Source organism: Falco cherrug, chromosome 13 (genome assembly GCF_023634085.1).
Source record: "Falco cherrug isolate bFalChe1 chromosome 13, bFalChe1.pri, whole genome shotgun sequence".
NCBI classification, from domain to species: Eukaryota; Metazoa; Chordata; class Aves; order Falconiformes; family Falconidae; genus Falco; species Falco cherrug.
This window is the reverse complement of record NC_073709.1, coordinates 15904433-15916400: the sequence shown is the minus strand read 5'-3', so window position 1 is coordinate 15916400 and position 11968 is coordinate 15904433. Positions and strand designations below refer to the sequence as shown.

At 41.9% G+C, this 11968-nt stretch overlaps 1 protein-coding gene across 1 annotated transcript; it reads left to right on the top strand.

The window, feature by feature from the left end:
- Window positions 1-1732: 1732 nt before the first annotated feature.
- GLO1 (glyoxalase I) lies at window positions 1733-10623 on the top strand. Its single transcript, XM_055725372.1, has 6 exons — window positions 1733-1889; window positions 2876-2958; window positions 4207-4347; window positions 5152-5219; window positions 6327-6416; window positions 8510-10623. The coding sequence occupies exons 1-6, from the start codon at window positions 1809-1811 to the stop codon at window positions 8596-8598; spliced, it is 552 nt and encodes a 183-aa protein (XP_055581347.1). The 5' UTR covers window positions 1733-1808; the 3' UTR covers window positions 8599-10623.
- Window positions 10624-11968: the final 1345 nt, after the last annotated feature.

The window sequence follows — 11968 nt, the reverse complement described above, 5'->3', positions numbered from 1 at the left end:
CAGAGCGATGCAGGCGAAGAGCCTCACCGACCTGACTGCAGCTACACCTCACAACGCGGGGAAGGGGAGCGGCCGCTGCCCCCTCAGAGGGCCGAGCGAGCGTTGCCTACGGCCGCGGCGGCGCGATCCCTCCGCGCCGCCCCCCCGCCCCCGCGCGCCGCCTCGGCCCCGGGGCTACACAGCGCGGCGGAGGGCGACGGCCGCGTGCGAAGGCTGAGCTGTCCGCGGGGCCGTGACTGCCGCGGCCCGGCTCGCGCCCGGGAGCCGCAGATACGGAGGCGCCGCTGCGGCTTCACCACGGTTCGGTCCCCAGAAGCTGAACCGTGATTCTGTCGTAAAGATTGTGCTGGCGACCCAAGAGCTGTGTGCAGCGACACGCATGGCTTGATACCATAAACTGCCTGGCGCGGGGCTTCGTTTTAAGCCATAGAATCATTTAGGTTGGAAAAGACCTTCGAGATCATCAAGTCCGACCATTAACCCAGGGCTGCCAAGGCCACCACTAAACCATGTCCCTAAGCATTGCATCTGTGTGGTTTTTAGTCACCTCCAGGGATGGTGATTCCACCACCTCCCTGGGCAGCCTGTTCCAATGCTTCACCACCCTTTCAGTGAAGAATTTTTTCCAAATATCCCATCTAAACCTCCCTTGGCATAACATAAGGCTGTTTCCTCTTGTCCTGTCCCCCATCACCTGGGAGAAGGGACCGACCCCCCTGCCCACAGCCCCTGCCAGGAGCTGCAGAGAGCGATAAGGTCCCCCCTGAGCCGCCCCCTCTCCAGGCCAACCCCCCCGAGGTCCCTCAGCCGCCCCCCGTGAGCCTGGTGCTCCAGCCCCGTCCCCAGCCCCTGCCCGGCTCTGGACACGCTCCAGCCCCTCAGCGTCCCCTCTGCAGTGAGGGGCCCAAACCCAGCCCAGGGTGCGAGGTGCGGCCTCACCAGGGCCGAGCACGGGGACGGTCACGGCCCTGGCCCTGCTGGCCACACAGTCTGTGACACCAGCCCGGAGCTGGTGGCTCCCTCGGCCCCCTGGGCACACGGGGGGCTCATGCCCAGCCGGCTCTGACCAGCCCCCCAGGCCCTTTCCCACCTTCCCACCGAGCAGTTCCCAGCCCCTGCCCCAGCCTGCAGCGCTGCCCAAGTGCGTGCAGCTGTGGAAGTCACTGAAGTAACGCAGCCAGAATTCTGCACTGCAGAAGTGCTTTCCTCTCAATTATCAAAAGTGTATTTAATTTCCAGAGTATTAAATCCCGTTTTTCATGCTGAGTTTCTAAAATATTATTCTTGTCTTTCAGACCGGAGATAGTTGTTCATATAAAAGTCACTGGGTAACTGAAGGATGCCAAACGCTGCTCGAAGTCTTTCAGCCAGCGCTCGATGGCAGGGGCAGCAGCCCACACCCGCCCGCACCAGGAGCGCAGCGGGGGGTGTGTGTAAGGGGGGCTGAAGGTGCAAGGCCAGGTTTCCAGAGCACCCCAGGACACCGCCAGTGGGAAGGATTTACAGAAGCAGCCCCGTTCCATGGGAGCCGGGTAGAGGTGCGCAGGGTACCCCCGGGTGCCAGCGGCACGCTCCGTCACCGCCGCGCGGGGCACCCACGGCTTCATTCCGCGCCCAGCTAAGCGACGCCCCGGCCGGGGACGCCTATGGGAGCGAACAGGCAGGGCTGACCCCGATCGGGGACATCCCCCGGCTCCGCGGACGGCCCTGCCAGGCGGCTGCCCGGCTGCGGGCGGAGCGGAACGCAGCACCACCCTCCCGCAGGCGCCGCTGCCACCTCCTCCTCCTCTTCCTCCTCCTCTCCCGACATGGCGGCCCCGGCGGAGCTCAGCGGCCTTACCGACGAGGCGGCCTACGGCGCCTGCTCGGAGCCGGATGCCAGCACGAAGGTGGGGCGGATGGGGGGGACGCGGGCGCCCCGGGTGCCCCTTTCCCCCGCTTTTTGCCGGGCGGACGCGCGGTGGACGGGAGGCGGCACGGGGCCGGGAAGGGTCCCGGCGTGCGGGGGGGGAGCGAAAGGGGGGGCCGGGGGCTGCCCTGCGGGGGCTGCCCTGCCGCTCGGGGAGCGCCGCGCCGCCTGGTGCGGGGCAGGAGCGGAGGAGGGCGAGCACCCGCGCTGCTGCGCCGCGGGCAACCGGGGGCTCCTCGACAGGCGTGCCAGGGGCGCCAAAAAATATAAAAAATTCCCCAAAACATCCCAAAGATATATATTTTTTAAATTAGGAGAGCCTTGTCATTACGTTTCAGTTGTTCTATGTCTGTCTTTTTAATTTTTTTATTTATTTTTAGCACACCTGTCAAGGCTGCCCTGCCATTCACTGTTAGCCACTTAGATGTTCCTTAGCCTTTGGTATATAAAATTATCCAGTGGCTTGAGGAAAACAGCCTTACAGAGTTGTAGGCTGGTTTTGCTGCCTAGGTATCATGGAGCTTGATAGAAGTTCAACGCCTTTGCAATGGAAAAATAAAAATAATGAGTTCAGGAGTTTAGCTTTATTCAAATTCTGTGCGGTGAAGCCCAATATGAAATATTCACGTGCCTGGTGTGCTTGCGTGCGGACTGGTTCATATGCAGCACAGCTCTGTATAAGAATGACTGATACCCTTTTTTTGATACCACTGATAATATAGATCTAATGATTCCAGTGGTGGTTTTGTTTATTTGTTTTAAATATTATGTTACAAGGACATATTTATTTAACACAAACCTGTATGTGTAGGAACAGGACAAAAGGTTTTATTTACACTTAAAGCAGTACTCAATTTGTTGCTTCTAAACCTGCTAGGTTTAGATTTGTAATTAACTGGCATCTTTGTTTATACCCATAACTAAATTCCGGTTGATGTAAAAATCCTAAATCTTTTTTCCCCACAGGATTTTTTGTTGCAGCAGACAATGTTAAGAGTAAAGGATCCTAAGAAGTCACTGGATTTTTATACAAGAGTTCTTGGAATGACGTGAGTAGAAGTTGTATGCCACAATGTTAGATTTTTCCTACTATTCTTCTGAAAATAAAAGGGTTTTGTTATTTTGATGTAATTATACTAATTGGTGTAACTACACAAACAGTGCTGGCCCATGAGCTGATGCCCAGCTGGACAGTCTGGCAGTCTTTGCAAACTCCCACAGCACAGTTAATGACTAAGCTGCAAATGAACTAATACTGGCCTTGACTAGAAATTTCTTTTTTTCTTAAATACATCATTAATTATCAGTGTACAACTTGCTTACTTCCTGTTCACTGAGCGTGCAGCTAACGGGTAACTTTTATGACAGTGCTTATACTCAGGAATCATTACCATAAGCCTTGAAATTAAGTTTTTTACTAGTTCTTGGAGGTGGCTTATGACCACCTCCGGTCATAGGAGACCAAGGCAATGGGAGCTGGAGACAAGGTCCAAACTCAGTCTCTTGTAGGAGGCAGATGCCCTGCAGTAGCCCAATACATTTATGCTAAGGCTCTTTGCATGTTCTTGACATGTGAAATTAATTGTTTTAAAACAAAATTCCAGCATATTTTTAACATTGAAATGAGTACAGACTAAAGTAAAATAAACTACTTCCACTTTAGTGAAGATGTGGGTGTAAGAAAAAAAAACCATAAATCTAGTAAGCCAAAAAGAAATTAACTTTGCATGCCTGCTTGTTCTGGTTAAACGTCCTACATAAAAATGTATACCTCAAGTATTTTTTAGTTGCTTAAAGTGTCACACCTGAAATGATTTTATTATTATACTAGTTATCAAAATTGTAAAAATATTTCATCTAAAAGTATGTTTGTTTTTAAACCTGCTGTGTTCTTAAACTTTGTCAGCAAGCTCCCCGTAATGAATAAGTTTCAAAGTAAATCTTTTTATTTCTTAGTGATATTTTAAAGCGAATAGACATAAAGATCTTCCTGAGGAAATACAGACAGGTAACAGAAAGGCAGCCTTAAGACATGAGCCTTTGTACTGGCTTTGCTATTCCGTTACTGATAGTTTGGCTTGTTAAGTAGCTGATTCTTCTCATTTGTGTAGGTTTGTAGTGTGTTCTGGAGTGTTTCTATTTGATAGTTCAAAACGTAGCTACTTTAAGATGTGGGTTACAGGCAGAAAGGCAAAAAATCAGTGATAATTGTCTCGTGGGGGAGGCATCTTGGTTTATTTGCAAGCTACCTGATGACCTTTATAAGTTACTATTGCAAAATAATTGTTGCCATTTAGCCTGCTTCAAAAATTTGACTTTCCTACTATGAAGTTCTCGCTCTATTTCCTGGCGTATGAAGATAAAAATGATATCCCGAAAGATAAAACTGAGAGAACAGCTTGGACATTCTCTAGAAAAGCTACACTTGAACTGACACAGTAAGTATTAATATAATGAGAGATGACATTTAGCTAACAGCGATTAAACAGAAGTGGATGAGTGTAAAACCTGTTGGATTGAATAAAAAATGTAATAATTACTGTGGAAACATCTTGGCTGTCATATAGCCTTAAAATACTTGGCAAGCTTAATCTTTGTCTTTTCAGAGCTCTTTCAAAGTGCTAGGAGAACAGTGGTACGTAAATATGAAATAATGCTTGCTATATTTTGTGTGTGCATGCTGTCTGCGTAGGGAAGCCACAGAATTTAGGAAAACCCAGTGTGGTTAGAGCTTTCTTTGGATCCCCAGAGCATCCTCATAACAGATAACTATTGCTTTTGGAATCTAATCAAAAGAGGTATTAAGTCAAAACATACCCTTCCCGTAAACAGGACAATTTGGTTAATGCTACTAATGATTGTAATTGCAGGAAAAATCTCCCAAATACCACGATGTCATGCTTAGCTTCAGGACCTACTACCCTCACTGTTTGTTCCCTAGTGATGGGTAGATAAACTGACTCATGCAGCACAGCCTGCTCTCTAGTCTGAATGAGACAGGAGTGTTTCTGACTGATTCGGAGGTAGAACCTGAATACTAGTGAAGGGCTGTGAACATGACTGGATTAGCTCCGAGACTATCACTAGGACCTGTGACTAAGGAAAATCTTGATAGTTTAATGAATACAGCCAACAGCTGAAATTCTCTGGTTTCTTAAGAGAAATCCTCCTAAGGAAATTGAACATTTAGGATTTGTTAATTTCAATGCTTTTCTTCAATATGTTATAATTGCTTCTTACAGCAACTGGGGCACTGAATATGATGAAAATCAGTCTTATCACAATGGCAATTCAGATCCCCGAGGATTCGGTAGGTCTTTAGTTTTTGTATTTGTAGTTTTTAAGCTTTGGTTTATTGTGATTACATTTTTTCCCTCGTATTGGGGAAAATGGAGTTTCAGCTGTTTTTTTAGAAAGCATCTATATAAATTCTGTGCAAAGTTTATTGGGTAAGTATATGCTGTAGGTGTTTTTTTTTTTTATGAGAACCAGCAGAGAAAATATTTGAAGCCTGTATGGATGAAAAGACTTCTCCAGTAGGTTGCTTTGAAGAAAACATACTAGTACTAGGAAAGAAGGGAACTTGTATCTCATCCTTTATCGCTTTCAGCATGTATGCTTTGAAAGACAGTGAAAATAGGTAAACAAATGTGTTTCAGAGTAATGAGGCACAGTTATAAAGAATCTAATCCTTTGGCAAGCAAACACATGCTAATATTAACTACTGAATGAAGAATAATTGCTCTTGTGTATCTGATTATCACGGTGTTTAGACTGATTTGCATTTGGATTTCTATTTTATAATCCACTGACTACCCATTTTAAGCTAGAAGAATTTTGTTTGTAGCACTGAGGATAGTATTTATGTGACTCGATTTGATATTTTGAATGCTTGATAGGTCACTGGCTTGTGAAGTAAGTTTCGTATTCAGTCTAGCCGCTTGACATTTAAAGCTTCTGAATTGATTTGTAAGCTCAGGCCTTGCATAGTGCTAGTGTTAGTCTCTACAAGTGCAGCGTTAATGATAAACTCCTGGTACTGTTGAACTGAGCAAATGCAACAAAATGCTTTTACGTGGGCATGCTTGGAGAAAGGAAATACAGATAAAACAGTTTGATTGAAAATCTCATTTTCTCCTATTGAAAATCTAATATTCTCCTCTTAACTGGATGAGATAACTTTAAAGTTCCTGTTTTAAAAGGCATTATCAAAAAGCCAACTTTCTGAAGGAGTATAATGTTAATACCTGAAATGCTGGTTTTTTTCTGGAAGCAATGTTTTTCTTGTATACCGTTACATCTTATGTGGACTACAGCATGTAAACTTTTTGCACAACATGAAATGCTGAGCAAACTTTTTCCTGTAACGCCCAGCAATACTTACAGTGTACTTCACTCTTTTTACCTTGTTGCACAGGGCACATTGGAATTGCTGTCCCTGACGTCAATAAAGCTTGTAAGAGGTTTGAAGAATTAGGAGTGAAATTTGTGAAGAAACCAGATGATGGTAAGTCTTGATCAGAAATGCAAGTCAATTGTTTTCCTTGTTTTTAATATATTCTATATAGTAGATCTTCTGGGAAGCTGGGTAATACGTTTCTAGTAGTTGTCACTGCTCAGAAGGTGCTAGAACCAATTATCCCTATGCCTTCTTACACAGTGGGCAAAACTGGCAATAGATCCATCTTGATAACAATACTTAATCAATCCAGTTACATGTCTTCTATATGTAGTCTGACCTTCAGTAAAATTCACGTGCTCTGTTGTTATCATAGTTCACTGTGTATGCTACTGTATGAAGTTAGCGCAGAATTTACTTTGATGTGGATCAAATTCACACGTCGCATCTGTTTGGTGCTTTTCGTATGAAAATAAGATGATTCAGAAGACATAATTACTCCCACCCATTAAAACTGAGTAATTCTTAACTTTTCTAGCTACTCTCATTTAAATCTACCTAATGCCACCTACTAGCTGTTACCATTTTAACTGGTTTGTCAGCTTTGGTAGAAATAGCCTCACTAGTCTGTATCATATTTGACTTGTATAACTAGGTAAAAAATGTATAATGTGTAACTCGTATATCTAGAGGTACATAAACAAAGAAAGGCTGTGTCAAAGTAGCCTAAAATGCAGAAATCAGTGGTGAGGAGTCCTTCAGCTGGATTCTTTTTCATGAAGAGACCTCATGAGTTTTATGACTGATGCGTTCCAAAATGGACATCTAACACTCAGTAGCATGCACAAATCTGTGATACTTCTTCCTTCAGGCTATAGAAACTAGACTGTTGCCTGTACTAACGATGGGGGCTTTTTTAGTTTGGAAATAACATTAGTACATGAAGCTTCAGTTTACATATATTGGAACTGATCTGCTAGATTCCTCATTAGAAGAATAAGAACAAGTTAACTGAAAAGAGACAAGTGATTTTCTTCTTACTCACTGTGTTCTCAGCTGAAGCAAATGTAAAATTGTAGCTGAGAACTTAACTTGAACACAGATTTCTTAATTTAAGAAATTAACTTTTTCTAGCATTTTAGAGTTTCTGAACCCTTTTTAATTTGTTCAACACCTGTTGAACCCTGAGAGAGTTGAAGTGAGAGATCCTGACTTTCTGTATCACTGCACACTCTTAAGTATGTAGGAGGGGAAGCTTAGACTGTAAATGGAATACATCACAGGAAAGAACTCTGGAAGCGGTCAAGGGCCAGGGAGACAAAAAGCTGTTTTTTAACATTAAGAAATAAAATTCATGCAGTAAATGCCAAGGAGGGAGGAAGTTTTGGACTTCACATTTGGGTTTTGTGGAGCAGGCTGAGATACCTAATGTTAATTGTTTTTCTTACATTACTGGATCGAACATCTACTGTTCTCTCAGAAGTTTTTGCAGCTAGAATATATTGAGAGTTAGGTTGGTTCTGTTACAGTAATTAGCTTAATAAAGCAAGTATAATTAAAAGTGTGTGGTTAACACTTTAAGATAACAGGTTAAGCTCTGCTATCCTGATCTACTGTTGAAGACAACTTTTGGGAACCCTGTTTTAATGAGTAATATTTTTTCCAACAGTAATATTTAAAACAGTGCTGCCCTGCATTTCTGTGTTCTGTGAAGTGATGTAAATGTGTACTGTGAACCACACTGTGGGGGGAAACAGACAAAACCCAGGAACATAAAACTTCAGTGTGGACGCAGGAATGATGGGGTATGAATAGGGCAGGGGAACAAAGGATTTTGTACTGGCAAAGCCAGTTTAGGAGAATATGTCAAAGCATCATGGAGCACAAAAATATTTTTCTGAATTTAGAGGATGAACACTTTAGAGGGGCATATGCAGAAAATGTCAACCAACAGGACGTAGAATATCAGAGTGGCTTTAAACTATAGCTTTTTTTAGAGAAGGATTGACAGTATAGCATACAAAGGTCTAATGCTGGTTAAAACTTGATCTGGTTGTTTTCAGATTTAGCTGTCTAAATTTGAACTAATTCTCATGCAAAAGGAAAAGGAAAAAAAAATCCAAGTACTCATATTTGATGTTAACAACTAGTCATGTAGTCTTAACTTCATCTTTTTTTTTTTTTTTTTTTTTCCCTAATAGGTAAAATGAAAGGACTTGCCTTTGTTCAGGATCCGGATGGCTACTGGATTGAAATTTTGAATCCTAAACACATGGTGACTCTCACTTAGTTCTAATAAAGTATATTGTATAAGAGATACACACTCTCAGCCCCCTGGAGAAAATTTGTAACAGTGTTTGTGAAACTCTCATGTAATGGAGAGGAATCAGTCATGTTCACACTCTCCTCTAAAGCTATCTCCTGGGACCTCACTGTACTTAAATTCCTTTTTTCTTGCCCTATGATGCCACTGCAATTAGTTTCCGATTAGGAATACTCAACCATTTTTTTGGAAGAGCGCTTACACAGATTCTCCTCTTGAACACTGATTATGTTAATATTTCAATAAACACTATCACAACATATGCGACCAGAAATTCACTGGATTTCATGCTGTTTAGATGTAAACTAACAAGAAAAATTCCTGTATTACTACTGATGAGCTTCAACAGGGAGGGGAAAAAAAAGCCCTTCAGAATATTCTTTTTTTTTTTTTAATAAGTCAAAAGATCCTGAAGGCTTCATGCACTGTTTGTAGACTAGAAAATAAAATGTCAGGCTCACTTTGACTTGAGTAGTAGCATGTTTATGAAAGTCCTAATCTACTTAGTATTATACCAGGCAAAACTCTTTTAAGGGGCAGCCTTAAACAGCCTTGCCTGGAACAAGAAACTTTGTGGAGGCAATAAATCATCCAGCAGAAAGAATTCAGTCTTTCAGCTTCTGGCTGCGGATTGAGAGCCAGGATAAGAAGTCTCATAGTTGCTAACTTGCAATGATCCTTCTCATGTCTTCCAATAATAATTTCTGCTTCAATGAATGTCTGGAGCTATATTTAACTAAAATGCTCTTTACATTCTGCATTAGGAAATGAATCAGAAAGAGTATTTTAAACAACAGTTTCCTACTAGCAGATGTTTTGATCTACCTTCTCAAAATAAGTGATGGTTACTGAAATGGTACCTCTAGACAGCAGGAAAACGTAACATGTATTATGTTACACAGAGTATTTCACTTTACACTGTTTTCCGTTAGACAGTGGTAAACCATTACAAGCTTTGAAATCCTGTTGGTCGTTCCAAGAAAGAAAAAAACCCTCTGTCCCATCTTACTTTGGTTTGAGTAGCACTTAGCTCCTGCTAAGTCTTCGTTTATGTGACCTGAATAGTGTAACGGCATTGCAGTTTACTTCCAAATAAAGCATTGGTGAAAACTACAAAATAATTCTAAAGCAGTATGACTTGTTGCTTTGCTAGTTGTTGAATCCTAGATAACTGAAAGGCCATTGGTTTTGGTTTGTGGGTTCTTTTTTGAGAAGAAATCTGGGGATAAGAGTATGAATTGGGAGTACAGTAGTGAAGATAACTGTGTGACTTGATCAGCAGGATGTTTTAGTAACTTAACGATAATGTGCGGAGTTAATAATAACTGTCAACGATAATGTGCGGAGTTAATAATAACTTTCAACTTAACGATAATGTCTGGAGTTAATAACTTCCTGGCCTATAGGTTAAAACAGAAATGTAGAAAATACTGCATTTGATTTCTACTATGCTAATGTAGATTTTAATTACTTAAATGCCAAGTGTTGCTGTCCTGTCACCTTATCTGAAAAATCCTTAATTCTGCCTGCCTCATTTTAACAAGGTATTTTATATGGACTCATTAATTTTACAGTTCCACATGAAAAAATATTTCATAAAACTTAATCCAAGATAATTTTGTTTACTCTTGGAAATGAGTAAAATAGATTATATGCTTCATCTGAGCCTTAGGTGTTAGAAAAAGCAATGCGAAAACTATTGCTCTGCTTAATACCACCTACGGATGTGCAAGCAATCATAAATTCATTGGAAGGTAGACATAGTAACTCAAAAGATAGTCTTTTTTCAGTTTCCTGTTTGTTAGGGAAGCAACCCCGATATTTCAAATTGTCATTTGTATGATATTTTCTGGCTGGTCTCTACAGTATCTACAGATACTGTGTTTTAGGTGGTGCCTTGTCAGTGTTATTCATATAGAATAGATTCTTTCCCTTCTTGAATATTTTCCAGGTTGCCTTTTTTCTACAACAAATAAACACTGTTGGTTCATGGCTCCAGTCTCTATTTCTACCCTCCTATACTTCCAGAATTAATACCTAGCCTGTTCCTTGTCTTGTGCCTTGTGTGGTTGATCAGTTTCCCGTATGTTAGGTCATTTTTATCAGGGCCATATAGTTACCACTGTGTGGAGTGAGATCTGAGTTAAGTGAGCTGTCTTAATAGCAGTCACCACATGATCTCACAGTCCTCTTCCTCCCAGATGTGGGGCTTTTGACATTGCACACCCTGCCCCAAGCAGGCTAATTCAGCTTAATAAAGTAGCAAAGATTTTTCTTGAGTGCTGTTGGTTTTATGCCAAGTTTATTAAGCAGAAATAAGGAGCCAGTTTAAGGCTCCTTAATTTCCTGAATGAGTAAAGCTGTTAGTTTTAGCAGAAGGGTTGGCTCAGCTGACTTATGAAACCTCACCCTACTTTTAAAAAAAGGTACACAATATTGCAGAACACCTCACAGCAGCAATTAAGAGAAGTTCTAATTTGAAGACCACTGTAGCATAACTTTAGTATGTTATCTTCTGAAATTGGTAGGATGAGAATAGGGCCAAGAAGCACGAGAGCTACACCCATGAGACAGAACAGTCAGTTGATTCCAGCTTACGTAGGTTTTGATGGCTAAACTGTGTTTTCCATATACATCCCTTCTGATGCTGGTGTTCTGAAGTAGGAACTTAAAATCAAGTAAAACATCTGAAGCACAAGTGCTAACTACACTTATAATTCAGAATCTCTCATTAGATTGTGTGAGTATAAAAATTAGTTAGACTAAGTGACATTGTCTAAAACTTTTTCTGTCAATACAGAGGTATCATCTAAAGCTTTATGACCAAACCATTGGCAAGGAAAGTCTCAACATTTTACAAGCATGTAACTTCATGTTTTATCAACATGCGGTGTTTCATTCAGACTTCGCTATGCTTCAAAGTACAGGTGTGACTGGAAAAGCTATTGACCCAATTGTATGGAATCCAGTAATTAAAACCGGGATAGTTCGTAAATCAGATGAGTAAGTCAAAGGGTGTGCATGGTTAGTTCACTGGGTAAGTACATGAGGAGCAGCAGGCTATTGCTGAAGGTTCTCTGCTTAGTACTCAAATCAAAGTTACTCTAAGCAAGTTTGCTAAGCTTGGGATAGCTCTTGGTTTTTTTTTTAGATGCTTGACAAAAATGTACACAATGTGATAGATGCTGGGCTAATAAACAGGGAACTAGTAAAAACCCACTGGGATCGACAAACTAGTTACATTATTATCGTGAAATGGGCAAGGTATGTTTTTCTTACAAAAACAAAATTACTGCTGCTTGCCATACTGAGAACTAATCAAAACCCGTATTCTCTG

What these genes read in the sequence shown, in the direction of transcription:
- GLO1 (XM_055725372.1), top strand. Translation starts at nt 1,809, where the DNA reads ATGGCGGCCCCGGCGGAGCTCAGCGGCCTTACCGACGAGGCGGCCTAC. An exon ending in GCTACACTTGAACTGACACA is followed by an intron (nt 4,348 to 5,151) that starts GTAAGTATTAAT and finishes TGCTTCTTACAG; the next exon opens with CAACTGGGGCACTGAATATG. An exon ending in TGTGAAGAAACCAGATGATG is followed by an intron (nt 6,417 to 8,509) that starts GTAAGTCTTGAT and finishes TTTCCCTAATAG; the next exon opens with GTAAAATGAAAGGACTTGCC.